Source organism: Rhodotorula paludigena (genome assembly GCF_050403205.1).
Source record: "Rhodotorula paludigena JCM10292 DNA, Rt_paludigena_JCM10292v1_ctg61, whole genome shotgun sequence".
NCBI classification, from domain to species: domain Eukaryota; kingdom Fungi; phylum Basidiomycota; class Microbotryomycetes; order Sporidiobolales; family Sporidiobolaceae; genus Rhodotorula; species Rhodotorula paludigena.
Genome location: NW_027481397.1, coordinates 57,426 through 83,039, shown reverse-complemented (window position 1 = coordinate 83,039; position 25,614 = coordinate 57,426). Strand labels below are relative to the sequence as shown.

At 64.6% G+C, this 25,614-nt stretch overlaps 9 protein-coding genes across 9 annotated transcripts; 5 read left to right on the top strand and 4 right to left on the bottom strand.

The window, feature by feature from the left end:
• Nucleotides 1-1,147: 1,147 nt before the first annotated feature.
• On the top strand, nt 1,148-4,497 carry JCM10292_003803 (discoidin domain-containing protein; the record flags this gene model as incomplete). Its single annotated transcript, XM_076651969.1, has 10 exons — nt 1,148-1,230; nt 1,293-1,361; nt 1,418-1,536; nt 1,596-1,684; nt 1,744-1,971; nt 2,036-3,055; nt 3,103-3,588; nt 3,653-3,820; nt 3,883-4,190; nt 4,260-4,497. 10 exons carry the CDS (start codon nt 1,148-1,150, stop codon nt 4,495-4,497), a joined length of 2,808 nt encoding a protein of 935 aa, XP_076502494.1.
• Nucleotides 4,498-4,795: 298 nt separating this feature from the next.
• JCM10292_003802 (alkene reductase) lies at nt 4,796-6,193 on the bottom strand (the record flags this gene model as incomplete). Its single annotated transcript, XM_076651968.1, has 5 exons — nt 4,796-4,845; nt 4,890-5,130; nt 5,205-5,539; nt 5,598-5,682; nt 5,753-6,193. The coding sequence occupies 5 exons, from the start codon at nt 6,191-6,193 to the stop codon at nt 4,796-4,798; spliced, it is 1,152 nt and encodes a 383-aa protein (XP_076502493.1).
• A 988-nt stretch (nt 6,194-7,181) lies between these two features.
• JCM10292_003801 (uncharacterized protein) lies at nt 7,182-9,849 on the top strand (the record flags this gene model as incomplete). The annotated part of the gene is made up of 6 exons (XM_076651967.1): nt 7,182-7,530; nt 7,636-7,724; nt 7,813-7,871; nt 7,937-8,512; nt 8,597-8,892; nt 8,978-9,849. 6 exons carry the CDS (start codon nt 7,182-7,184, stop codon nt 9,847-9,849), a joined length of 2,241 nt encoding a protein of 746 aa, XP_076502492.1.
• A 400-nt stretch (nt 9,850-10,249) lies between these two features.
• Nucleotides 10,250-11,695, top strand: JCM10292_003800 (isopenicillin N synthase family dioxygenase; the record flags this gene model as incomplete). Its single annotated transcript, XM_076651966.1, has 6 exons — nt 10,250-10,429; nt 10,542-10,711; nt 10,770-10,854; nt 10,913-11,217; nt 11,282-11,417; nt 11,570-11,695. 6 exons carry the CDS (start codon nt 10,250-10,252, stop codon nt 11,693-11,695), a joined length of 1,002 nt encoding a protein of 333 aa, XP_076502491.1.
• Nucleotides 11,696-11,865: 170 nt separating this feature from the next.
• JCM10292_003799 (uncharacterized protein) lies at nt 11,866-14,122 on the bottom strand (the record flags this gene model as incomplete). Its single annotated transcript, XM_076651965.1, has 7 exons — nt 11,866-12,122; nt 12,225-12,420; nt 12,505-12,778; nt 12,845-13,539; nt 13,606-13,666; nt 13,740-14,027; nt 14,091-14,122. 7 exons carry the CDS (start codon nt 14,120-14,122, stop codon nt 11,866-11,868), a joined length of 1,803 nt encoding a protein of 600 aa, XP_076502490.1.
• A 362-nt stretch (nt 14,123-14,484) lies between these two features.
• On the bottom strand, nt 14,485-15,556 carry JCM10292_003798 (uncharacterized protein; the record flags this gene model as incomplete). Its single annotated transcript, XM_076651964.1, has 5 exons — nt 14,485-14,496; nt 14,607-14,786; nt 15,153-15,170; nt 15,265-15,363; nt 15,455-15,556. 5 exons carry the CDS (start codon nt 15,554-15,556, stop codon nt 14,485-14,487), a joined length of 411 nt encoding a protein of 136 aa, XP_076502489.1.
• Nucleotides 15,557-16,072: 516 nt separating this feature from the next.
• On the top strand, nt 16,073-19,197 carry JCM10292_003797 (uncharacterized protein; the record flags this gene model as incomplete). Its single annotated transcript, XM_076651963.1, has 2 exons — nt 16,073-18,028; nt 18,094-19,197. The coding sequence occupies 2 exons, from the start codon at nt 16,073-16,075 to the stop codon at nt 19,195-19,197; spliced, it is 3,060 nt and encodes a 1,019-aa protein (XP_076502488.1).
• Nucleotides 19,198-20,239: 1,042 nt separating this feature from the next.
• JCM10292_003796 (peroxidase) lies at nt 20,240-21,766 on the bottom strand (the record flags this gene model as incomplete). Its single annotated transcript, XM_076651962.1, has 8 exons — nt 20,240-20,327; nt 20,387-20,496; nt 20,561-20,594; nt 20,657-20,732; nt 20,791-20,871; nt 20,933-21,113; nt 21,188-21,396; nt 21,457-21,766. The coding sequence occupies 8 exons, from the start codon at nt 21,764-21,766 to the stop codon at nt 20,240-20,242; spliced, it is 1,089 nt and encodes a 362-aa protein (XP_076502487.1).
• A 2,079-nt stretch (nt 21,767-23,845) lies between these two features.
• Nucleotides 23,846-25,505, top strand: JCM10292_003795 (SGNH/GDSL hydrolase family protein; the record flags this gene model as incomplete). Its single annotated transcript, XM_076651961.1, has 9 exons — nt 23,846-23,946; nt 24,016-24,029; nt 24,097-24,161; nt 24,224-24,242; nt 24,296-24,502; nt 24,564-24,582; nt 24,647-24,750; nt 24,805-25,190; nt 25,251-25,505. 9 exons carry the CDS (start codon nt 23,846-23,848, stop codon nt 25,503-25,505), a joined length of 1,170 nt encoding a protein of 389 aa, XP_076502486.1.
• Nucleotides 25,506-25,614: the final 109 nt, after the last annotated feature.

Below are 25,614 nucleotides of genomic sequence, written 5' to 3'. Positions count from 1 at the left end.
GGCGCAACAGGGGAGCATCTGCCGGCGCCGTCGGCGGTCGCGACCTATTCATAGGTGCCGCATTGACGGAGTTAGCCCTTTGGTCGGGACGCCGAAAGCAGCAGACGGCGAGCAGGCCGAGGGAGAGAGGCTCCCGCCCCCGAGAGTTGCCAGCACTTTCCTTAGTGTGCCAATGCGCGCGTGCAGGCCTTTGTCGGGCGCTGAAAAAGAATCGCCGACGGACTGCGCAGCACGGCCGGCCGGCGGAGCATGTTCGGACAGCAACCTTGAAAGGGAAGGGTGGCGCGAGGTTCGGGGAGAGGCCCGTCGATCAATCCCGCGAGCCCGATCAAAGACTGCCTGAAGAGACAGATGCAAATGCGTGCTTCAGCAGCATTGGCCTGAAGCGGACAGCCAGTGAATGAGTTGCCGGAGACGGTGGTCGCAGCAAAGTCGGCTCGCGCGCGCAGAGCTCGAGAGGCGGCGCAGCGCACGTCGGCTTCCACCGCGCGAGCCAGTCGCATGTGCTCGCTGCGCTGGTCGCGCGCTGGAACTGCGTCGGCTCCTCGAGGCGCTAGGGCGTTTTGGAGCTGTTCTGCGTCTGACGTTGGTCCGGGCCGTCGACGTTCTCCGCTGTGCATCAGGCAACCTTGCTGCCGCAACGGGGCAAGCGCTCTGAGCACGTTGCAGTGTCTCGAACCGCAAATGACTGTTCTATCAGGCATGCGCGGTCCATCGCAACAGGCATTGTCCGAAGTCGGAGGGCCAGGCACGGCTTCGTCTGCTGGATGCGGAAGCTGTCATCTCTCCTCCTTCTTCTCCCGGAGCTTTGGTCCGAGGTCCGATTAGCTGCTCTGCTCGACCATGTGCGCGGCCGACCCTTGCCCTCGCTTTTGGCCCTGGTGCCGGCCGGTCAACGCCGCCCTCTCGCTCCTGGCTCTTCGCCCCTCTCTTTCCCACCGCCTACAGCTCTCCTTCTCTTTCGCTCCCAAGCTTGCTTTTTCGCCCCGTTCCCGAGCCGGCCTCGCTGAACGACGACCTCCTCGCTCGTGTAGCTCGTAGTCAGGACTACCAGTAGCTCGCGCGCATTCTTCCGATCCTCGTCTCCTCGATCGCCCTTTCCTCCTTACCTCGCTTTTCATCACCCCTTTTCGTACGCGAAGTCGACATGTTCGCCGCGTCGACCATCCTCGCCGCCGTGGCGGCCATCGCCGGTCTTGCGACGTCGGCCGACGCCCACATGACCCTCATGTCCGTTTCTCGCTCTTCCGACTCCGCCTGGACTCCACAGCTTAACCGTCATCTTGAAACAGTCACCCGTCAATGTACGGCTTTGGGCCGAATTGGGCTGAGACTGCTGGTCCTCCTTGGGACCCCATCGGGTGCGTCGCCTCCTGTCACTTCTGTTTCGTCCTGTTGCTGACCATTACCTGCGTAGCCCTTACTTCTACTTCGATGACTGGTGGTTCCGCGGTCCGGCTTACCGCGCGCTTCCGCCTGTCAACGGTGCCGTGATGGATCTTCCCGCCGGCGGGAGCATCACGGTTCAGATTGCCTGTGCGTCTCTCCGACATGTGCTGCGCCCTGTGCAGCTCGCTCACAGTCTTTTGTCACAGGCCACTGGGCATGGACCACTTACGGCTACGCTACGACCGAGGCCGGCTCCCTCCTTGACGCCTGTCCCGACAACGCGGGCGCTTATCACGTGGGCTCATTGTCTGTCCGGTCCTCTACGCTGTGTACTGACTCCGTTCAATCGGACAGGCGGGCGACCCCGGCGCATCCGACATCGACAGGAGCTTGCTTTCGGGCTGCGCTCTCGCTATTGCCGACGTCGACGACATTGAGAAGGTCACGATGGACAATCTCGCCATCTTCTCCGTCCAGCACAACTGTGTTGAGCAGCGCGACACGTCGTTCGAGATTCCTGCGAAGATGCCGAAGTGCACGGGCGAGAAGTGCATCTGCGCCTGGCTCTGGCTCGCCAACAACGTGCGTTTGCTCGTCTTTCGCGCTGATTTCTGCGATGCGTTGCTGACGAGCTGTACATGCGCAGGGTACCGCCAACTACTATATGACCGGCTTTGACTGCTCCGTCTCGGGCTCTCCTGCCGATGCGACTCCCATTGCGCCGCCGCAGGACCCGGTCTATTGCCCGGACGACTCGTCGAAGTGCACTTCCGGCTCGAAGCGCCCGATCTACGCGTACAACTTCCCGACGAACGTCCCCTGGATCGGCAACGATGCTCGCGCTGGCTACCACGCGTCGTGGTCGTTCCCCAACAACGGCGCGCAGAACGACATCTTCCTTCCGAGCAACTACAACAAGACTGCTTACGAAGAGGCAATGGGCAAGGTCCCGACCATCGGTGCGACCTGGCCCACGCCTACCGGTGCTGGCGGCGCTCCTGACCTCGCCGTCTCGGCGACGGTCACGGTGTCCTCGTCCGCTTTCGGCCAGGGTGGCGCCGGTGCCGTCGACGGTGTCGTCGGAGGTTACGTCGAGGACGGCTCGGGCTACCAGGTCCTCGAGTGGTCGTCGCGTGGCGAGAAGGCTGGCGCGTGGATCAACCTCGCTTGGTCGTCGCCCATCACGTTCAACCAGATCGAGCTCTTCGATCGCCCCAACCTCGACGACCAGGTCACGGCCGGCAATATCTCCTTTGAGGACGGCTCGAGCGTCACCTTCGGCGTCCTGCCCAACAACGCTGGCGCGCCGCTTACGCTCAACTTTGCCGCGCCCATTACGACTTCGAGCCTGCGCCTCACCATTACCGGCGTCAGCAGCTCGACTGGCAACGCCGGCCTGAGCGAGATTGAGATCTACAACATCGCCTCGCCCTCGTTCACCGACACGGTCACCGTGGTTGGCGGCCCGCAGGTCTCGTCGACCAGCTCCGCTCCAGTCTCGACCACCACGTCGGCGCCGGTCTCGTCGTCGACATCGGACGCGAGCACGACCACCGAAGCTGTCAACCCGTCGTCGGCCGCTTTCAACTCGTCGGCGACGGTCTCGTCCGAGCTTCCGAGCAGCACATCGGTGTCGGAGCTGCCCAGTACCTCGGCCTCTTCGACTGTGAGCAGCACAGTCTCTTCCACCGCCGAGTCGTCGGAGGTCAGCAGCACGGCTTTGTCCACTTCCTCGTCTGCTTCGGTCTCGGCTACCTCGTCGACTTCGTCTTCCTCGACGACCGTTTCGACGACCAGCGTTGCACCGTCGACTACGACGACGACGACGACGACGCAGGTCCCGACCACGACCACGAGCAGCTCGAGCTCGTCATCGAGCGCAAGCTCGACGTCTTCCTCGGTTGCATCGTCGAGCTCGACCTCGACCACCTCGTCATCCAGCTCGGCCTCGACCACCTCGTCGTCCGCCGCTCCCTCGACGACGACGACGACGACCACTACCACCACGACGACGACCACGACGACGTCGACCACGACGACGACCACCACCACCAAGGCGCCCGTCACCACAACGACGTCGAGTTCGTCGACGACGACGAAGGCCCCTACAACGACGACCACCACCACTACGACCAAGGCGCCTACCACTACGACGACGACCACGACGACGACGACGACGACCAGGGCGACGACGACCACGTCGGTCCCCTCGTCGACGCTCGTAAACATCGCGCTCCAGGCGACCGCGACTGGTTCCTCGCAGCAGAGCATCTCGCCTGCGTCGGGCGTCAACGATGGTCGCATCGGAGGTCTCCTCTCCAAGCGTGCTGGCAACGCCGGCTACGAGTGGGCGTCCAAGAATCAGGGCGTTGGTGCATGGGTCGAGCTCAAGTGGCCGAAGCCGATCTCGTTCAACCAGGTCGTCCTCTTTGTGCGTCCGGCCCCGTTCAAGCTAGCGTATTATTCACTTGCTGACTTCTCACCAACCTCCAGGACCGTCCGAACCTGGCTGACCAGGTCCTTGCTGGCAACCTGACCTTCTCGGACGGCACCATGGTCGAGTTCGGTGCGCTCAACAACGACGGCTCGGCGACGACGCTCAACCTCGCCAAGACGGTCACGGCGCAGTCGGTTGTGTTCTACGTCTCGAAGGTGTCGGCGACGACGGTTGCCGTCGGTCTCTCCGAGCTCCAGCTCTTCATGGCGGATGCGAGCAAGTTCACGTCGGTCGTCCAGCCCTCGCCGACGCCCAAGCCGGTGACGACGACGGCCGCGCACACGACCACCTCGCGCATCATGTGGTACGTTCAGCTCTCCACCGCTCCTTCCGAGTCGCGCGGATACTGATCACTTCCGCTTCCCTCATCCAGGCACCTCGTCCAGCCGACGACGACTACCAAGGTCAAGACGACGACGACGACCAAGGCGGCGACGACGGCCAAGCCGACGACGACGCGCCCGCCGCGCCTCATCTGGTCGCAGCTCACGTCGCTCCTCGGCGACGTCGTCCTCAACCCGAAGAACGGCAAGCGCGACGACATCGTCCAGCTGCCGGAGGCCGTCGTCACGCCGGCGCCGAGGCACGCCCGCAACTTTCGCCCCGAGTAGACCCCTCCCTTAGACTCGGCGGTCGCCGGTGGCCTCGTCTCGTTTATGTAGCATAGCATGTTTCCCCGCCGCGTCGTTCGTCATCACATGGCATGTAGCTCGTCCTCTCTGTCCCTCTAACGCACTTGATGCCGACCCACACACTCGTTCATAGCTCGCACTCCCACCTCCTTTAGCTTTTCCTCAACTCTATTTATCCTTTGCAAAACGGCTTCATCTCCCAACTTTGCCTGACTTTGGTTCGCAAGAGACTCGAAGCGCGCAGAGCAGAGCGTCATAGCATTCGCAGCAGGACTACTTAGAAGTGGGAGAGGACGGCATCGTCCCAAGTTGCCGAGGCCCACCCATCTATGTTACACATCTTGGTCTACGCCAGGTCTGCGCCGTCTTACCGTCCGCGAAAGGGTAGTCGATGTACCCCTCCGTGTGCTCCGGCCCGAACAAGTAGAACGTGTCCTTGTTCCACGGCGCGAGGTCGATTCCCTCGCGGATGCGCCGCACGAGGTCCGGGTTCGAGATGAAGTACCGCCCAAAGACGATGACGGTGTTTGGGTACTTGCGTGCGGCTTGCAGAGCCGTCGAGGGGTCGAATCCGCCGGCTTGGAGGAAAGGTCGGGGCGCCCAGAGGTCGTGCTGTGATTCGAGAAAAATCAGCCCTGTTATCTGAAGAGCGGGGGCGAGCATAGCGACGGTGGCGAGGCACGCACAATGAAGTCGAGCTGCTCGTTGTAGTCGACGTCGACCGTCTCGCTGCCTGCGATGCGCGACTCGATGCCATGGATGTAGGCCAAGTCGGGGAACGACTGCCTCAGCTGCTCGACGTAGTACGAGAATGTGCGCTTGATCTCGTCCGTGTCGTCCATCTTCATGCCCTGGAATTTCGAGAACGGCGAGAGGCGGATCCCGACGCGGTCGGCGCCGACGGCGTCGACTACGGCGTGGGCAACGGCGAGAGGGAAGCGGCAGCGGTTCTCGACCGAACCACCATACTCGTCGGTACGCTTGTTCGAGTTGGTCTGCAGGAACTGGTCGAGGAGATAGCCTGCGAGAGACCGCTGTCAGCGGAGTGCCGCAAAGAGTTCGAAGAGGCGCAAGCATACCGTTTGCACTATGAATTTCGACGCCGTCGCCACCTGCCTCCTCAACGAACCGCTTGGCAGCCTGCGCGTAGTAGCCGATGTAATCCTGCAAGGACGAGGTCGTTAAGTCATGCCTCTTCCAGCGGACGCATTCGAAGCGAGCAGTCCACGCGCACCTGGATCTCGAGCTTGGTGAGCGCCCTGGGGTTGTCGCCGCCCTCGAACGGCACGTCCGAAGCCGACTGTACGTCCTCGTCTGCCTCGGCCCGCAGCACGTCTGCCGACGCGGCCCTGCCCAGTGCCCACAGCTGGAGGTAGATGTACGACCCCTTGTCGTGCACGGCGTCGACGACGCGCTTCCACGCCTGCACCTGCTCGTCGGTAAAGATGCCCGGCGCGTTCTTCTGCCCCGCCGCCTTGGCGTGGACGAACGTCGCCTCGGTGATGATGAGCGTGCCCGGCTCGCTCGCGCGCTGCGCATAGTACGTCACGGCCGGGTCGCGGTGCACGTGCTCGCTGTCGGCGCGGTAGCGCGTGAGCGGGGCCATGGCGATGCGCGACGAGAGGCGCATGCGCCCGACTTGGACGGGCTCAAAGAGGGTCGAGTTGGCGGCCATGGCGAGACGAGGTCAGGAGGAGCGTAGTGAGGCAGGGTCGCAGCAGCAATTGCAGCTTCGTAGGGAAGAGAGACAAGGAGAAGTAACACGGACGCTGCTCGGACAGCATGAACCGGGGCGATCGTGGCCTCGGAGCGAGGGATCAGAGACGTCAACGCCAGACTCGGTCTCGGAGCGGTAGCCGAGTCCGAGGCAGTGTAGTGTACAGTCAGCCGGAGGCGAGGCCTTGCAGCACAGGTGCGCAGTGATATCTTGCGGCGCATATAAAGCGGGTCCTGGCCAGCAAGGTCGAGCGATATTGGCCGGTCGGCTTGATGAGGAGCAACGGGTGCAGATAAGCGAGGACACTATGAGAGACGGTAGTTCTGTGCGCCAGTGCTGCGCATGCACTAGTCATCCCGATGTACGTGTGTAGATGCACCTGCACGACTGCAGTGGCTGCAGCGAGAGCGAGTCGAGCTGGCGACGACGAGGAGCGAGCGGATGGCACCGCCCTCGCAGCTCTGGACGAAGAGCGTCTGCGTCCGGGCTGTGTGTGTGCTAGCTGTGCGTGTCTGTGCACGAGCTCTGCTCCGCTCGTGCGGGTGGGCGCGGCTGGCCGGAAGCAGCGAGTCGAGGCGGTCCGCGGGTTGCTTCGAGTCGCTCGCCGTCGCCGCGCGCAAGCTGCTCAGAAGAGAGCGAGACAGCGCACAGACGAGATCACTCACCGCACAGAGCTACCGGCTGCCTGCCCCGCCGCCTCGCACGCCGCACTCCGCCTCTCTCGGCTCTTGCGCCGCACCTTCGCTCGACGCCGCCGTACAGCCTCGCCGCAGCCGCGTAGGAGCGCAAGGTAAGCTCGAGCGACTTTGTAGACACTCGACACACCCGACACAGCTAGTTTCATCCTGCCTCGCGCTGTCGTCGCCGACTTCCCGCCTGTGCCGCCTCCCCACCCCGCGCCTTCACCGCCGTTTCCTCGCCCTCGCCCTCGCCCTGCGGAGCTACAATGAGCCCGCCGACTAGCGCAAACAACAAGAAGACCGGCTCGCGGTCGACTGCGGGCCCGGGTGCCGCTTCCAAGAAGAGCGGCACCACCGCCGCTCGGGCGACCTCGTCGTCGTCGACCAAGAACGGCAAGCGCTCGGCGTCGGCCGCACTCGCAGACGACGACTATGCCTCGAAGCGCGCCAAGCGCAGCGCGACGGGCAAGAAGAGCCTCAGGGAAGAGGAGCTGGGCGTCGGGGGCGAACTCGCCGACGAGGACATGCTCGATACCGAGGGGGACGCCGCGACGGGCGACGAAGACGGGGAAGAGGGAGATGGGGGCGTGACACGCTGCGTGTGCGGCGAGGACAGTGAGTCGCGCTTCTTCAGCCTCGTCCGCTCGTGCTCCTGCCGCGAACGGCATCAGCAGGTTTCCGCGGCATGACTAGATTGCTGACACACTCGCTATCCCACAGACGAAGACTTGGCATCCGGTCTCATGATCCAGTGCGACACGTGCAAGTGCTGGCAGCACGGCCCTTGCGTCGGGCTGTGGGATGAGAAGGTGCGTTGTCTAAAGCTGTTCACTGGTCTTCAGACTCGCTCCGCAGACCAGTCACACGCACAAAGCTGACACGATTCGCAACCTGCAGGAATGCCCGAACCGCTACTTCTGCGAGCTGTGCAAGCCCAATCTGCACGGCCCGGGCGGGTGCGTTTGTTCGATGGCTTCAGCATTTCCCGACCGCTGATCCACTCCTTCCATACGTTTTACAGACTCTTGCGCAAGGTCAACCGCAAGTCGTCCGCCCCGGCTCGCGGCGCCTCGCCCGTCGCCTCCTCCTCTTCACACCCGAAAGCGCCTCACCGATCGCGCGAGTCCGTCGACGCAGCGCCTGCCTCATCATTCCAGTCTGGCGAAGCGCCTGCAGGCGACCACAAGCCTTCGACGTTGGGCGTAGTCGGCGCGTCGAGCGCGCCCAGCGGCGCAGGCGGGCACGAGGCGGTCCGCCCGTCCATCTCGGAGCGGGAGCGGGAGCGCCTGCTCGCGGCTGCGCACGCGCACGCCCACGCCGCGGGCAAGGAGCCGAAGAAGCGGAGCACGATGAACTCGCGCGATGCGGCGTACGACGACGCGATCGCGCTCTCGATCCTCGAGGCTGGGACTGCGGCGATGCGCGCGCGGCTCGAGGGGCGCGCGAGCGGCGATGAGGACGAGGGAGAGGACGACGAGGACGAGGTCGTGGAGGAAATTGTGATCGGGCCGGGGAGGAGTAGGAGCAAGAAGGCGGCCGGGGGAGGCGCAAAAGGAGGGGCGAAGAAGGGCGCTGCGGCGAAGAAAGGCGCAAAAGGGTGCGTGATGAGACAAGCATTGCGCTGCCACCTTGCTTACTCGCACAATGCGCGCCCGTGCTGACTATCTGAACGACATTGCAGGAAAGGCGCCGGCCGAAATCGTCGCTCGCACTCGAACCCGGACGCCGACTCGCCTGCCCCGCACGAAGACTTCGAACCAAAGGATGAGGGCCTCGACGGCGGCGATGTCGCCACTGCTGGAGAGAACGAGGAGGCCGCCAAGCCCGAAGGAATCGACGAGGATGCCGGGGCCCGGCGGGGAGAGGGGGCCGAGGCAGGTGAGGAGGACGAGATCGAGGTTGATGCCGGTGAGACGCAGGAAACGGACCGCTTCGCGCAAGAGGCGGACGAGGCCGGTGTAGCTGTCGAGCCTGAAGGTACGTGGTTCCATTCCTCGCGTGAGCCCTCCTTAGCTGACACCCTCCCGCGGCGCAGCACGCTCGCCTTCACCTGCGCCTATAGCTGCACCAGCCCATCACGGCGGTGCGCGCGCCAAGCACCCGAACCAGTACACGTACCGCCCCAAGAACGGCCAGCCCGCGCCGCCACGAGCACCGAAATCGCCCGTCAAGCGTTCGAGCGGAGCGCACGCGACAGCGGCGGCTGCAGCGGAGCAGAACGGTGCGAATGGAAACGGCAAGACGCATACGGCGCCGGGCGGCTCGAGCGCATTCGCCGGCTCGACATTCGGCTGGGGCATGCCCGAGCATCTCAAGCACCTCGCCTTCCTCCTGCCCTCGCAGTCGCCTGCGCCGCTCACGCTCCCCTCCTTCCTCGACCCGACCGCCGAGCCCGTCACTGAGCCCGCGACCAAGGTGCGCTTCCCGGGCAAGCGCGTCACGATGCCCGAGATGCGCAAGCGCGCGCGCAACGTCCTCGAGTTCGTCACGAAAGTGCAGCTCGAGATGAGCGAGCGCGAGCGCAGGTGGGAGCTCCTCCGCGACGTCAACGAGCGCATTCGCGAGGCGCGCGAGCGCGACCACGGCGCAGGCGGGTCGTCCGGCACCGCGTCGGCGGCCGCGAGCGGATCGGGCTCTGGCGCCGGCGGCAGCGGCGGCTCGAGGGCGTCGAGCACGGTGCCACATCCTCGCGGAGTGGGCGGGACCACGCCTGTCCCGCAGGACCCGCCTGCAGCGTCCACGTCGCAACTGCCGGCACTCGGGCTCGACGCAGCCGCACTCCCGCCCTTGCCGGGCTCGTCGGCGGCGCCGCAGCGAAGACACGAGCTCGAGCTGTCGTCGGCTGTGAGCGCGGAGAGCGCGGCGCTCATGGACGCCCTGACCAAGGACGTGATCCACTTTCAGCAGCGGTTCTTCGGCTCGGCATTGCCTTAATCTCGGCCGCCCATCCCTGCATATCCCTTACGTAGCTTCCTTTCGCATTTCTCTGCGCCCCCGCATTGTTTCTAGTCCGTCCGCTTGCGTCTGTAGAATCTGCCTCGTCGCCGTCGTCGTTCTTCGCAATGTCGTCCTCTCGTCTTCCGCTTCGACTTCTTTCGCGAGCGTTGAAGCCTCATACACCAACTCGGGGACGACAGCTTCCGCTGCACGCACCGCCCTTCGCGCGCTCGTCCCCTTTGTCTCGCCGCTAGTCCCCGCCGTCTTCTCGCGCTTCTGCTCGCTTCCTCCGACCACTCGAGGCAATTCTGCTGCTCCGCACGGGTCCCTGCTTTCCTGTACCTGCTGCGCCGCCCGCTTTCCGCATCGCTTGAGCGCCGACGCGCCCGCCTTCGCCATGCCCGACTCGCTCAACACCGTCGACATTTCCTCCTTTCTCGCCGGCGAGTGCACACCAGATCAGCAGCGAGCTCTCGCGAACGAGTTTGTCGAGCTTGCGCGCACGATCGGGTTTTTCTACGTCTCGGGATACGAGCAGCTCGTGCCGCAGGACCTGGTGGATGAGGTGTTTCGCTATGTGCGTTCGAACGGCACTTTCCAGATACCTAACCATGCATGTCGCGCAGTAGCTGGATAGCTGTGAGGCTTTCAGACTGTTCCGCAGGTTGACGACTCGCCTATCCATACAGAACGAGCGCTTCTTCGACCTCCACCTCGAGCAGAAGAACGCCCTAGCCTACACGAGCGCAAAAGCCAACCGAGGCTACCTCAGCTTCGGGCGCGAGCAGGCGGCGCAGGTCTCGGGCGGGAAGAGCGCGCCCGAGATTGAGGCGGAGCGAGCCGCCAACAAGGATCAGAAGTGCGATCGGGGCTGTCTTTCGCCGGTTGAGCTACCTTGACCCATCGCTGCACCACAGGGAGACGTTCGAGATTGGCAACGGCATCGACCCGCAATACCCCGAACACTGGCCTCGAGAGGAGGACATTCCGGGATTCAAGGCTGTGCGCTTCTTTTTGCTTCCACTCGCACATTGCGCCAACTCAAACACTTCTACTGCAGACGATGAATCGCTTCCACATCCTCATGCACAAATTACACCTCCGCCTGATGTCCCTCATCGCTATCGCGCTCGACCTCCCTTCCTCCTTCTTCGTACCGCAAATCAACGGCCGGAACCACTGCTTGCGCCTGCTGCACTACCCACCCGTGCCGCGCGCAGTGAGCAACAGCCGGCTGGGTAAGCACAGCGACTTCGGCACGACGACGCTGCTGTTTCAAGACGACACGGGCGGGCTTGAAGTCGAGGCGCCGAACGGAGAGTTTATCCCCGTCACGCCCAAGCCAAACACTTTCATCCTCAACTTGTGTGTGCCTCTCATTGCGCTGTGCTGCTGATGCAGACTGCTGAAGCCAGTCTACACCGTACAGCGGCGACATCCTCTCTCGCTGGTCGAACGATGCGCTCAAATCGACAATCCACCGGGCAGTGCTGCCGGACTTGCGGCCGGGAGAAGATCCCGACGGGCTGACGCGGACGCGGCGAAGCGTCGCATATTTCTGCAACGTGCGTCACTGCTTCCTTCGCTCTTTCGCACTCTTCGAGGTCGACGGGCGATGGTCCCTGACTCTCCTCTGTCTCTCGTTCTCCCGTGATATGCCCGCCCTCTCCGTGCTCGCTGGACGACCGCTACGCTCGATTGCGGCGCCGCCGAACAGCCCAACCCGGACGCCATCATTCAGTGCATCCCCGGACTCGAAGGCCCGACCGGCAAGCCCAAGTACGAGCCTGTGGTTGCGGGGGAGCTGTATGCGCAAATGCTCGAGTCGGAAATTCCCGTATGAGCGCATAGAGGTCGGGTACGAGGACCGGCATAGGTACATGGGCGTTGCATGATGAGGTCTGCAACTTCGCGCTGGTCGCTCTCCCGAACACGGCGAGCCGCAATCGAGAGCTTTCACAGTGAGTATACTACAGGCACGGCAAGCCACCCTTCAAGCTGCATCTTGTGCCCTTAGTCCTCATGCGGCACCGTCATGAACACGCCCGAGTGCTTCATCTCCTGACCCCTCGGCTCGCCTTCCTTCGCATAGTCGATCTCGGCGCGCTGCCTGAACCGGATCTTGCCGCTATCGGCGTCGCGGAAGAAGGTCCAGATCCAGAGCGTGCGCTCGGTGCAGTTCCAGTTGACCTGCTCGATGAGCGGGTGGCGAGTGACGAAGGACGCGAAGCGCTTGGCGTAGACGGGCTTGACGGCGTCCATGTCGGCCACTGCGCGCACACACGTGCAAGCTAGTGTCAGAGCGACGTGAGGACGGGAGCGGAGCAGGTCTCGCTTGAGAAGGTCGACGAGCGAAGGAGAGAGGGACGCACAGATGCGGTCGCGCATCTCCTCCGCGATTGTCTTGCCGCCCATGCACGAGATGACGCGGAAGTCGCCGTTGCGCTCGGAGCGGATCGTGCGCCCGTCTGGGTCGGGCAACGGCCAGTCGCGCGGAGCCTCCCACGGGTGGTCGAACGTGAACTTGCGCAGGCGCTTGAGGGGCGACAGCGCCGCGAGGCAGTCCACCTGTGCGTCAAGAAGGAACAGACTGTCCGGCGTCAAGCCCACCATTGTGGTCTGTGGGATGGCAGGAGATTGAGTCGAACGCACCGCTTCTCCGCCCCACAGCGCGCCGAGCTGCAGCTCCTCCACGCCCTCGCACTTCTCAACAATGTTCTTGACGTCCTTGAGCCTGAGCGGGCTCGTCATCTCGCAGTCGACGCGGAGGTACCTGAGCGTCGCGCCGATGCTGCACGCCGGGCCGAAGATGGCGCCGAGGTCGGTCGCACGGACGCCGTTGAGCACGAGCGTGCGCAGCGGCGAGTGCGACGTGATTGAGCTCGCGAGCGCGACACCGTTGACATCGTCGTCGAGGAGCCAGTAGCTACGAGCGAGGTGCTGGGGTCAGACGAGCGAGACAGGCTCGAGGACGGACTTCTCTCCAACGCACAAGTACTTGAGCTTGGTGAGCGGAGTCGGGACAGCCGGAAGCGCATCGCGGTCGGCGCCGACGAGCTCCAAGTGCGTGAGCGTGTCGGCCGCGTTCCTCAGCACGCGCTTGAGCGCAAGACACTTGAGCTCGGTGTAGCACACGCGGAGGCGCTCAAGCTTGGGAAAGAGCGGGTACTCCCTGCCGTTGAGGTCGGCCGCGGCGTCAAAAACGCGCTGGAACCACTTGTCGCCGTCCTGCACGGTCATTGTCCCGTGCGAGAAGGGGAGGAAGCGCCGCGCGCCCGTCGCCGGCACTGTGCGCGACTCGCACAGGTCGTGCCCGTCGAGCTGGAGGTACGAGAGGTGCGCCTTCGCAGCGACGAGGAAGGGCGCGAGGCCCTGCACGAGCGCGGTTCGCCCCTCTTGCACCGTCGGCGCGTTCCACTCGTCGTCGGCGAGTTTCGCGCGGCGAGCGCTCGCGATCGTGATGGGAGCGACGGAGACGATGTCGGGCGGGAAAGGCGCGACGAGGTGTCCGTCGAGCTCGAGGTGCGAGACCTTGCTGGCGAGCGGGAGGATGTGCGGGAGCGACTCGAGCCCGAAGCGGTTAAACTCGAGCGCGTGGAAGTGCGGCAGCTGCGAGAGGACATCGACCAGCATGGGCGGGAACGGGAATGGCGCATAGTAGTCGATCTTCTCGAGCGAGGTCATGAGCTGTGCGGCCGCTCGAGAAGGTCAAACCGGGCGTCTAGTCGAAGTCTCCCAACGGATGGCGCGCACCTTGACGCACTCGACGAGGTTCTCGACGCCCTCGCGCGTGAACCCGGCGATGGAGAGCACCCTGTGCGCGAAAAAAAGGCACAGCCCGCTCAGATCCCGTTCGAGGCGGAGAGGACGACGGCGCAGCGGCTCACCTCACACACGCGAGCGCCTCGCCGCCCTCCTGCGCGAGCTCGGCGAGTCTGTGCGCATACTCGGTCGTAAGCGCCTCGGCGCGGTAGACCTGCTGTCCGAGCACGAGCGAGCGGAAGAGCTCGGGGACGAGGGCGCGGCGGAGCGCGCGGCTCGTGAGCGAGAGGGCGAAGAGCGCGGGCGGGACGGGCTCGAACGCGCTGAGCGTGCGGATGCGGAAGCCCTCGAACAGGTCGAGCGAGGGAGGAGTGGGCGGCGCGGGCGCGAGGAAGCGCGTGAGGTGGAGCAGGCTGCAGGAGGAGCGAAGAGCTGTCAGAAGGGGGTGCGCGTGGTTCAGGGGAACGCAAGCAGACACAGGAAGGGGCAGCGCGTCGAGTCTGGCCATGGCGAGTGGCGGAGGCGGAAAAGCGAGAAGGAAGAGGAAGCCAGAGGAGCAGGAGAAGCACGGAAAGAGCCTCTCTCGCGGCGGCAGAAGGGCGCGCAGAGGAAGGAAGGCGGAGGGAGAGTTACAAGAGAGCACACGAGAGAGAAAGACCGTGGAACGCGAGGAGCGCAGAGGGAGAGCGACCCCCTCCGGGAGAACAGACAGAAACAAGGAATAGAGGTCGTTCAGCGCTCAGTTCCCCGGGTCCCCCCACTTCTCGGTACAGCTCCCTCGGGGGCTCTCCCGCCCGCCCCTTCCTTGCCCGGGCGCGACAACACTACTGACCCATTCGGACCCTCGACCACTCCAAGCGCGCGAGACGCTTAGAAGCGGAGCTGTCGACAAAGGATACCGTCAGCACTCCTGCGTCCAATTTCCCGTGCTGCACAGCATAGACAGCATGCTGCCAGGCAGCATCGTCGAGTTCTCGGGAAAGGGGACGCACGGGCGAGAAGAACCACCGGTTCTTGCCCGAGAGGTAGCGCTCCTCGAAGATCTTCTTGACCTGCTTCTTGGAGTCCTCGCGGCTCGAAACCTCCTTGAACGTCTCGGGCGCGACGACGCCCTTGAGCGACTCGAGCTCGAGTGCGTAACGGGTGGGGAGGAGGTGGTTGTAGTTGATCGACTGGGCGAGGGGAAGAGGCGAGTGGGTGGATGTGACGCGGATGGCGGTCGCGGGTGGTGCGCAGAAGGTGAAACGGCGGGAGCAAAGCGGTCAGCGTCCGCCTGGTCGCGCCTGATCACTCCTGTCCGCGGCCGAGCAGCCGTTCCTCCTCCGAGCGCGCAACAACTCCGTCACCGCCCGTGCCATGACGGACGGCGCTACTGCAACCTGCAGCCCTTCTGAGCCTCGTGCATCGCTCCACTCGCAATGCGAGCGACGCCATGACACCGCCGTTCATCTCCCCCGCCCGTGCTCGTGTTGCTCGGCCGCGACGTCCCCTCCTCGCGCGTCTCTCGTCGCGCGCGGTTCAGACAGGCAGTAACCCACCTTGATGAAAGGCTTGACCTGGAGGGGGTGAAGCAGGGTTAGCGGCAGCCCGTGACCATCATGCCTGACGACGAGGACCGGGGACGGCAGGAACCCAAAGGCCAATGCGTACCTTGGAGCGCTTCTCGATGCGCTTCTTGCCCATGCCCTTCGTCACCTTGCGCGGGTAGCGGTCAACGCCCGCGACAATGGCGTGCGGGTAGGGGCGCTCCTGCACACGCGAGCGACGGCGACGACAGCGGGGTCAGCTCGACTCGTCCCGAGCGGATCTGAGGGCGCAGAGGGTGCTGCACGAGACGCACCTTGGTGCCCTCGTCCGACTGGCGGATGACGACGACCTTGCGGCCGGCGTAGCGGCCACTGAGGACGAGCGCGACCTTCCCGGGCTTGTAGATCTTGGGCATCTGCGCTCGGGCGGGCGGGGGCGGTTCGAGGGGCAAGAGTCGAGGGTGGAGAGTCGGCACGGGGCGGACACGGATGCGCAGGAGGCGCGAGGGGGCGAGGCGAGGGCGCGGGAGAGAAGTTTTGGGCGGGGGGACGAGCGTGCGGGCGACGGCAGCGGCGGCAACGGCGGGCGGGGGCGGGCAGGGGGGACGGACAGGTGAGCTCTGTGCACGGCTGGCGTGGCTCTGCGGCAGCTGCACGCACCTTGGATGGGATCGCACAACCGGGGGAAAGAGGCGAGGCTCGGCCACTCGCTCGCTCGCTCGCTCTCGCCGCGCGCGCCAAAGTCCGCGCAACCCGCAGCCCAGCCCGCCGCTCGCTCGGACCGCCCGCGTGCCTGGCTAGCGGAAAGCACAGCGAAGCAGTCTTGCTCGCTTGCTGGACTCAGTACGGTACGGCACTTGTAGAGCCAGCGCTACCCGGCAGCCCCGCGTCAAGACTCGCTCCCGTCCCCACCGTCATTCCCACACTCGTCGATGCAGACGAGCCGTGCCGCCGGTCCAGCTGCTGCCGCTGCGTCGCTCGATCCGCTCACCCCGTCCACGTCGCCCGCACCGCCCGTCCCGACGCCCTCGCCGCAGACGCCGCTCGACGACCTCGACCTCTTGCGCTCCCTCCGCGACGCCATCCTCGCCGGGACCCATCCGCTCTTCCGCGTGCCTGCACACTCGTCCACACACGCCCCGAGCATAGCGCGCGCCGCGTCGCCCGCTCCGCAACGCGAAATGTCGATCGAGAGCGAGTCCCGCCTGCCCGACTTTGACGACCTCTCCGCCTCCGAGACGGGCAAGAACGCTGCCAGCGACACGCTCGACGAGTCTGCACAGTCTCATGACCCGGCGACTGAGTCTATGCAAGAATCGGCGCCTGTCGAGAACGGGGACGGCCTGTCGCTCGCGCCTCATGTTCCCTCGGTTGCGTCCGTGTCCGCCTCTCCGCGCGCCCAGGAGCTTGCCGCTACCCAAGACGTCGACGGCGAGTCTGTCAAGGTGGAGGAAGAACAGCCGCAGTCGCACGTGACGGAGGACGACGAAGACGACGACTTTGACCCGCACCGCCTCGTCGCTTCGCACTTGGCACCTGCCGTCTCGTCCGCCGCGCAGGACGGCCCTTCGGGCTCAGTCTCGGGACCTGCATCGTCTGCCATGTCTCTCGCCGGCTCGCACTCGGACCTGGGCGACAGTGCCGCCGCTCCCACCGCCGCCGCAGCGGACCAAACGGCGCCGACTCCTGACCTCGTTCCATCGTCTGTCCAGCAGCAGCAAAAGCCAGAGTCGGTTTCTGTTCCTGCAGCCATCCAGCACGACTTCGAAGGGGACGTGAACATGGTCTCTGTCGAGTCTGCCACCGCGCCCGCGCCCGATTCCGGCATTCAGCCCGACTCGCCCGTCTCGTCTGCCGCTCCCGCTGCTGTCACTCCTGCCGACGCTTCTGCACCCTCAAGCAGCGTTGAAACCGTAACTCAGCCGCAAGAGCCGCCGAGCGCCTCATCTGCCTCTGCCGACCGTGAAACCGAATTGCGCGCTCGTCTGGCTCGTGAGCGCGAGCTGTCGGTCGCCTCTCCCGCGCCTGCTGCCGTCTCGGCCTCTCCTCCTGCACAAATATCATCATCTGCCTCCGCCACCTCTCCCCCGACGCGACTTCCCGCCTCCCTCCCGCCCGTCCCCCCGGCCGCCGTGACCGAGTCCGCCTCTGCCGCAGCCGCCTCCGCCGCTGCCGCTGCCGCAGCACATCAGAAGGCACTTGACGAGGCGCGTCTGGCGCCCACGAAGGGCGTGAGCGCCCCGACGCGTAAGGAGACGCGCGGCGAGAGGAAGGACCGCGAGGCGAGGGAGGTGCTCGCGCGGCGCAAGCTCGAGATGGAGCGGCGCGAGATGGAGGGCCGCGGTGCGCCGCCACCGCCGCCACCTCTGCCTGCACACCATCCGCGCGAGGACGAGCGCGGGTACCGCGCTCCTCCTGGCGGCGGGGGTCATCCGGGTCCGGCGAACCACAAGCGACGCGTATCGTCGTCTGCGTCAAACCGCTCGCTCTCGCCTCCGCCCGGTGCGCCGTACTACCGCCGCCCTCCCGGCCTGCCGAGCTACGGCCGTCGCTCGCCGCCGCCGCCGCCGCGTCGCTACTCGGACGACTTTGGCCCCCGCCCACGCAGCCCGCCGCCCCGTATGCCGCCGCCTCCAGCGCCATACGAACGGTACGGCAATGGCCCGCCTCCTCCGTCGCAACACGGACCACCTCCGCCGCCCTTCTTCGAGGACCGCGACCGGCGCCGTTCGCGCAGCCCGCCTCCTCCGCCGTTTGTGCGCGACCGCCGCGACTTCTCCGGCCCGCCTGGTCCGCCGCCGCCGCCGAGGGATGGCTACTACCCGCCTGGCCCGCCGCCGGGCTTCGTTGAGCCGCCGTACGAGCGCGACATGCGCGACCGAGGTCGGGTGCGTCCGCGCCCGCCTTCTCCGATTCTTCTCGCTGCGACTGACTCGTTCTGCCTCGCACACAGCCCCTACCGCCCCAGTCGCGCCGCTCGCTCTCGCCGCCTCGCGCACGCGGCCCACTTCCCTCGTACGACCGCGGGCCGCCGGCTCCGCTCCCGCCACCCTCGCGCGGAGCGCGCTCCCCGCCTCCGCCTCCGGCGCCGGGCTACGACCGACGAGGTCCGCCTCCGCCTCCGTCTCACCAGCAGGGGTACGATCGCCGCCCGCCCTCGCCCGTGCAGCACAGTCGTGGGCCATCGCGCGGCTACCCGCCGCCTGGTCCGCCTGGTCCCCCTCTCCCGCCACCTGCAGCTTCCCGCAGTCCGCCATACGACGTGCGCGACAGGCCGCGCAGCCGAGAGCGCGAAGGGCCCTTCGGAGCAGGGTACAGGCGCGACTCGCGCGTCGCTGGCGGACGGTTCTCGCCGCCGCATCCGCCTCCTCCTCATCGCACGGGGCCGAGCGCGGGCTATCCGCCACCATCTGCGCCGCCCGTCACGCGCGGTACGGCCCCGATCGGGCCTCCTCGCAGCGGCGGCGGCGGGGGAGGCGGAAGGTACGACGATCCCTATGCCGACCCGCGCGGCCCTCCTCCCCCTCCTCCCTCCGCCGCTCGCTCGTCGTACGGCGCCCCTCCTCCTTCCCTCCCTCCTTCCGGCCCGCCGCGCCCCCCGCCAGTCGCCGCCTACCCTGCCGCCGCCTCCGAGCGCGCCGTCATCGCGTCGTACGAGCTCGAGGCCCGCGCGCGCGCCGCGGCCGACGCAGTGTATGCGCAGGAGCGCGAGCGGCTCGAGCGCGAGATGCGCGAGCGCGAGAGGGGGTACGAGCGCGAGAGGGAGCGCGCGGGCGACTTTGAGCCGCGCGCCGCGAGGGGCGGAGAGTATGGAGAGTACCCGCCGGGACCGCCGCCGCCGCCTTCGTTGCGGGACCGCGAGTATCGCGCAGGCGGGCCGCCACCGGCGGGTTATCCGCCGGCGATGGGCCCGCCACCGTCGAGGTATGCCGATGAGCGGGACTATGGCCCGCCGTCGCGCGGTCGAGCTCCCGAGGGGAGGGGTGGGTACAAGGCTGGAGGCTACCTGCCGTCATCGTCGTCGGCAACTTTCAGGGGAAGAGGCAGGGGCCGGTGAGCCTGTATTGCGAAAGGACGAGTATTTTCTGCCTTGCATTTGGTTGCCTCAATCTGCTACTCTCATACAGTCTATTGCGATTCATCTCGACCTCGTGCAGCGACGATCCGAAGCGTTTCGGCGTACGTGCGCGAGCGAGGAAGAAAGGGCTGCAACGGAGAACAGAGCGAGAGCCTGTAAAGGGGCGCCAGGCATCGCGTCGATTTGCTTATCATCAGGCAAAGACAGGGATTCGGTACAATCTTTTCCATCAAGATGGTTGTCGGCAATTGGGAGGAAGGATACACGGGCAAGATCACGCGCTCGCGCCGCTAACCCACGCCTCAACAAGGTGATTCACGCTCGTCGGCTTGTGAGAACAAGCTCTGCCATGGTACAATCTTCTCTGTATCGTTCCTAATAGCGGACACCTGGGTTAGACGGAAGCCTGGAGAAGAGTCTGCGCTGGGCCAGACATACCAAGTTTAATGTATAGCACTCCCCGTAGGGAGGCTAACCCGGTTGAGCGTCAATATTGCAAAGAGACTGGTGCCAGGTTCTGAGAGTGCACTGTGAGGCGGTCGTGCGGGAAGAGGACTGTCGAGGCCAGTGTGGTGGCCTCCTCGAGTGGCCAGCTGGCTTGACCAGGCCGGGCGCACGTCGTGCACGCCGTCGTCGACGTTGCGTAGCAGGGCGTCAAGCTGTGGGGATGCGCGTGAAGCCGCGTACATCGACAGGGAATGATGACAAGCGTCAAGCTGAAGAAGGAGACAGAGAGCGTAGCGATCCGGAACTCGACCCTTGCAGGTCCGCTCAGCGCGACCAGCTCAACTTGTGGAGGACAGGTGAAAGCAAGTTAGCAAGGTAGACGGATTCCGTTCACAACGCTGGAAGAATAGCGGTCCGGAAGCGGAGCAGAGCAGAGTGTGCGCGATTGAACTTGCTATTGCACGACAGCGAGGCAGGCGGTAAATGACGGATGCACGCAAAGGGAAGAAATCCTCTCAGACACGTGGAACAGCGCACGAAGAACCCGGAGAACGCAGACGAGGAGGCAAGGAGATCATGCGGTCGCGGGCGCCTGGTCCTCGACCTTCTTGAGCGAGACGGGCTCGGAGAGCTGCGCGCTCGGCACGCCGAGGTGGAGAAGCCTGCGCGCAAGACGATGAGTACAAGGACGAGCGGTGGAAGGCAACAAGATAAAGCGCACTTGGAGAAAGCCGACGAGAAGTCGGAGAAGAAGGCACCCTCGTCCTTGGAGTACTTCTCCGAGTACTTGCGGAACGCAGGGTCGGTCGTGAGAGCCATGTCGGTGCGGAGCTGCGGCGCATTCAAAGTCAACTTGGGTGCTTCAGCAGCAGCAGAGCGTGTATCAACCCCTTACCATCATGAGACTCTTGTCGGTCTTGTTCTCATACCTGTGGATCGGGAGACCCAGGTGAGAGGAGCAATCAACTGAGAGCAGCTGAAAGTGACGTACTGAGGAGGACCGTTCCACTTGCGCTCCTGCCACTTCTCGTCGAAGAGGAGGCGGAAGTACTCGTTAGAGAAGGTGGCTGCGAGCGGTGGAATGTCAGCTTCTGTGCGCAGCAGTATGATCGACATGACACGCACTGGGAGCGTACTGCCACGGGCCGTCGAAGCCCGAGCGGTCGGTGTGGCAGCGGCCAAGAGCGTGCGCGCCCGAAAGTGCGACTGCGAGCGGATTGCGTCAGTCACTCCGCACATTTGCGGTACGAGGTCCATTCGTGCGCACCGATCTCCTTGTCGTCCATGCCCATGCGGTAGAAGATGTGGCGGATGTGGTCCGCGCCCTTGTCGCCGTCGGGCAGACGACCGTCGGGCGTGCAGTTCTCGACGTTGCCGTCCTTGCGGCCGGCGCGCCAAGGCACATAGGGGCCGCCGAGTTCCTGAATCGCGACAACACCGGCGAGAGTCTGCGAGAGGAGCGATTGAAAGCGTCAGTCTCAAGATTGTGCAGCGCGCGAGCCGTTTCGGAAAAAGGACGCACCCAGAGGTCCGAGTAGGTGATCTCAGGGAAACGCTGCTTGATCTTCTCGAGGTGGTTGCGCGCGTGCTCGAGGCCAGCGTTCGCGCCGTGGTTCGCCTCCGGAGCAAAGCGCATCGTCGCACCGTTCGACCCGCCGTTGCCAGTGTTCTTGTCGTACGTGCCAGAGCAGTGCCATGCGAGACGAACGAGGACCGGGCCGTAGGAACCGTCTAAGGGATCGCCGGAATCAGCGGACGTCGCGCACAGCTCGATGACAATCAGCAACGCACCGTCGTACTTCTCGTCCTCGAGACCCTCAGCGATAGCGTTGTAGACCGCCTGGTAGTCGACCTGCTTCGGGCTGGCAGCGTCCTTGACCGTGCGAGCGTCGTTCGGATCCGGGCGCGCGTAGAGGTAGAGACCGCCGCCGACAGCGGTCGCGCCGAGGAGGCCGAAGATCAGGCCGTTGTTGCTGCCCTTGCCCGGCGCAGCCGAGGCGTAACCCCGGCGCGCACCGGCGCGAGCAGCGTGCGGAAGGGCGCTCCGGAGCGCGAGACGGGGCACGGCCGCCGAACGGAGAGCAGAAGCGGCGAACGACATCGGTTCCTTCAGGTTCTCTGGGCTGTGCGGGTCGTAGATTGGTCAGGATCGCGATGCTCTGACACAGGGAGACGGCGCTTGCGACGCTGGCGAAGGTCGTCGTCGGCAAGGGTGGATGTGGGGAACGGAAGCGACGGGAGTGCTCCGGCGGAGTCGCTGGCGTGGACGCACTTGATACGGGGTCTTGCGAGGCACTGGACCGACTGCAAATAGACGGGCGCCGGGAAAGAAGCAGGGAGAAGGAGCTTCGGGGCGGGCGGGAGAGTCAGAGAGGCGCGGAGGCAAGGTGGCGGCACCTCTCCGGCGCGTCTCATTCGCCCGACAAATCGCCCCGCGCAGCATCAGTCAGGCGCTGTCCGGCCTCACTCGCCGTCCTGCCGCTCGTCTGGGGGCGCGCAGAGGCTTTCTGACTCTGCTTGAGATGGCCTCAACGTAGTGACTTGGCTCGCTCGAGCAGGCGTCGCCAGCTTGACCTGGTAGTTGCGATCCTATGGCCAATACGATGTGGAGAATTGGGCGGCATTATAGCGAGGAGATGCGCCTCCCCGGAAGTGCGTTGTCGCCGTTGGAAGGGCGTGGCGGGTGCGCGTGGGCTGGCGGCGGCGGCGCTGCATTCGCTCTCGGTCTTTCTGCTTTCTCGTCGACCTGTCGGCATTCTGGTGCCTCTTAGTGCTCGCAAGAGGCTACTAGCGTCTGTTCTGACTCGAAACGCGCATTTTCGAGCCAGCTGGCCACTGGAGGAGGCGACCGTACTGGCCTCGACAGCCCTCTTCTCACACGACCGCCTCGCAGTACACTCTCAGAACCTGGCACCAGTCTCTTTGCAATATTGACGCTCAACCGGGTTAGCCTCCCTACGGGGAGTGCTATACATTAAACTTGGTATGTCTGGCCCAGCGCAGACTCTTCTCCAGGCTTCCGTCTAACCCAGGTGTCCGCTATTAGGAACGATACAGAGAAGATTAGCATGGCCCCTGCACAAGGATGACACATGCATGTCAGAAAGGTACCTCTACGGAGGACAATTTTTTCCCTCCCTGCCCAAGTCAACCTCTCTCTTGACTGTCAGGCTTGCACCTCCACTTCATGGCTTCGGCATTGCTTTGCTCTGCTTCGTCTGTCTCCCTGCATTGTCTGCTGTCCATCATGCTTGCCCCGGCTGCAAGGCGGCATGGCTGTGCTGCCCAAGTCCTGCCACGCACTGATGCAGCCACTCTCCTGTCATCCCTCTCTTCTCCTGCTCTTCTCTGCTTCAAGGCGTGCCGCCCAACTTTGTCCTCACATCCCAAATCATAGCAATGCTGCCTGTCCGCACAGGCACTCTCCCTTGAAACCTCTCAGGCCATGATTCGCTTTCAGTGGCTTACGCTTCTTCTCCCCAGGCCACAGCAACCTCCAAGCAGGTTTCAGTGTTGACAACCTGCAGGCAGCAAGAGCGCAGACAAGCTGGGCCAACAAGCTGGGCCAACAAGCTGAAGAAAGGAAAGCGGCGCAGACGCGGCAACAAGCGAGACATCGATGCAGGTGCCAGGCAGCGCTTCTGCGACGCGACATGCATACGTACGCTCGAAGCGTGCAGGTCATGTGCACTGAGATTCAGGAGCTTCGGCTACGGACAGAGAAGCTTTGTGCGCGGCAGGATGACGACGAGAATAGCTGGCGAGCTCGCCAGCGAGAGAGAAGAGAGCAGGAACGTCTCGAGGCGCTCCTTCTCTAGCCATGCACCGTCGGCGGTCGATTGCGCGCGCGAAGCAAGGAAGCGAGCAGGGCCAGATGCGGACGGGCCAGATGAAGGAGGTCGAGGGGCGCGCCTTCCTGACCGGGCGATCCAGGCCAGGTTGTCTCGCCCGCGTGTCTCCCCCGTGTACTCACCGTGCAGGCACGGATGGCTCGTCAGGAAGGAGCGCACGGCCAGGCTGATCGACCGGCTGGGCGAATCGTCCCGCTGGACGTCCGGGCGCTCTAGAAGGACCTCATCGCTGTCAGGAGAAGCCCGTCCACCGCTGCTGCTCTGGCTCTCACAGCTTGCTGGCCGCTGTGCCGTCCACTCCTTTTCTATCCCACGTTCCTTATCAGACCATGCTGAGCCTCGCGCGGGCGGTTGTTGCTGGCGCGGCCGTCCTCGCGGCCGTTTCGCCCTCGGCGGCAAAGGGGGTGTCGCTTGACGGTGTCGAGACCATGTACGCCCATCTGCGCCCTCAGCGTGCTCATCGTATGTCGCTGACCTGCGTGCGACTCGCTACCTGCAGCTTCAGCTTCGGTGGTGCGCTTGCCCCTCGTTCCGAATGGCGAAGGCGTAAGCCTGACGCTTCATCGCCTCGCGCAAACAGATTCGTACAGCACCGTCGGATACAGCCCAAAAGATGGAGTGCACGACCTGCCTCTGCTGGGAGGAGTGCGTGAAGTTCTGCATTCTGTACCGCCAGAAGTCTCTCGCTGACACGGCTCTGATGACAGACTACGGCTGGCGGCTTCAGTGCGCCTGCATGCCTCCCCGGGTCCGACACCTGCTGACGTGATCCTTGTCAGACTGGGTCCAGTACCTCGCCTTCTCATCGGCGTTGACGAACCACTCCTACTACGACCTGGCTCAATCGGGCGCTACGGTTAACAGCAGCGTGTTGAAGCATGAAGCCGCAAGCCCGCTCAGTTTCGAAGAGCAAGTGGACCTCTGGGAAGACTTCTTTGTTGGCGACGAGGCCGAGGTCAAGTGGCAGCCCGAAACGGCGCTCTTCAGTGCGCCATCTTTCGCTTCCTTCTCTTCCTTTGCCAGTCTGACCGCAACTTTCACGTTCAGCTGCCTTCTTTGGCATCAAGTACGCGTCCTCTCTGCGTCTCGTCTGCATCCTGCCGAAGCAGCTGACATCCGCATCCTCGCAGCGACATGGGCTACACCGGTCTACAGCACCAGAACGCAACGGAGAAGATACCGCAAGTCGTGTCATCGTACGAGAACTTGATCAGCAAGCTCTACGAGGACGGAGGTGCGTGCTGAACTGGGGGCGATCCGGCAGTACTTGACCGTGTCCCACCGGCAGCACGCAAGTTCCTCCTCCTCACCATGCCCAGCACGTTTCGCGCGCCCTACATCCGTAGCTTTGGCCCCGACATGGTCAAGACGTTCGAGAGCAACACCGCTTCTTTCCTTGCACAGCTCAAAACCGCCATTTCCGACCTCGCCGCTCGTTACCCCGATGCCTCACTCGCACGCTTCGACGTCCAGCCGTTCCTCGACCCGATCCTCGATGACCCGAAGGCGTTCAACCTGACCATTGGCGACTCCAGCTGTCCGGCATACTGGAACACGCATGACCCCGAGAGGAACAGCGACACGTGCGAGGCGGCGCTGAAGGACTACGTCTGGCTCGACGACTACCACCCGACCTGGAGCGTTCACAAGCTTCTTGCTGAGTCCATTCAGGAGGTGTGTCCTGCATCTCGTGCAAACAGACCGTCACTTCACGCTGACTGCCCGTCTCTCCAGTTCCTTGCGGACGAGTCCGCACAAGCGTCGGCTCTTGCAAGCTTCGACGCCGTGGCCACATCAAGCACCGCCGAGGCGTCGTCCACGGGCAGTACCGATGCCATCGCGCCTATGGAGCGCCGCGGACGCCACGGCGCAAACCGTCGGCGCCGCCCCTTGCACGGCGGCAGCGCTCGTGCGCGCCGCATGGCTTGGACGCCTCAGCTGCTCGCCGAGCGCGCAAAGATGCGGAGGAGGTGGGCCGGTCTTGCCTGAACTGGCTGGATCGCTGTCCTTCGGTGTGCAGTATCTTCGTCTTTCCTGATCCACCATGTAGCTCGGGAGCTGGATCTCCCACTTCCTGTATAATTGTTCACCTTTTCTT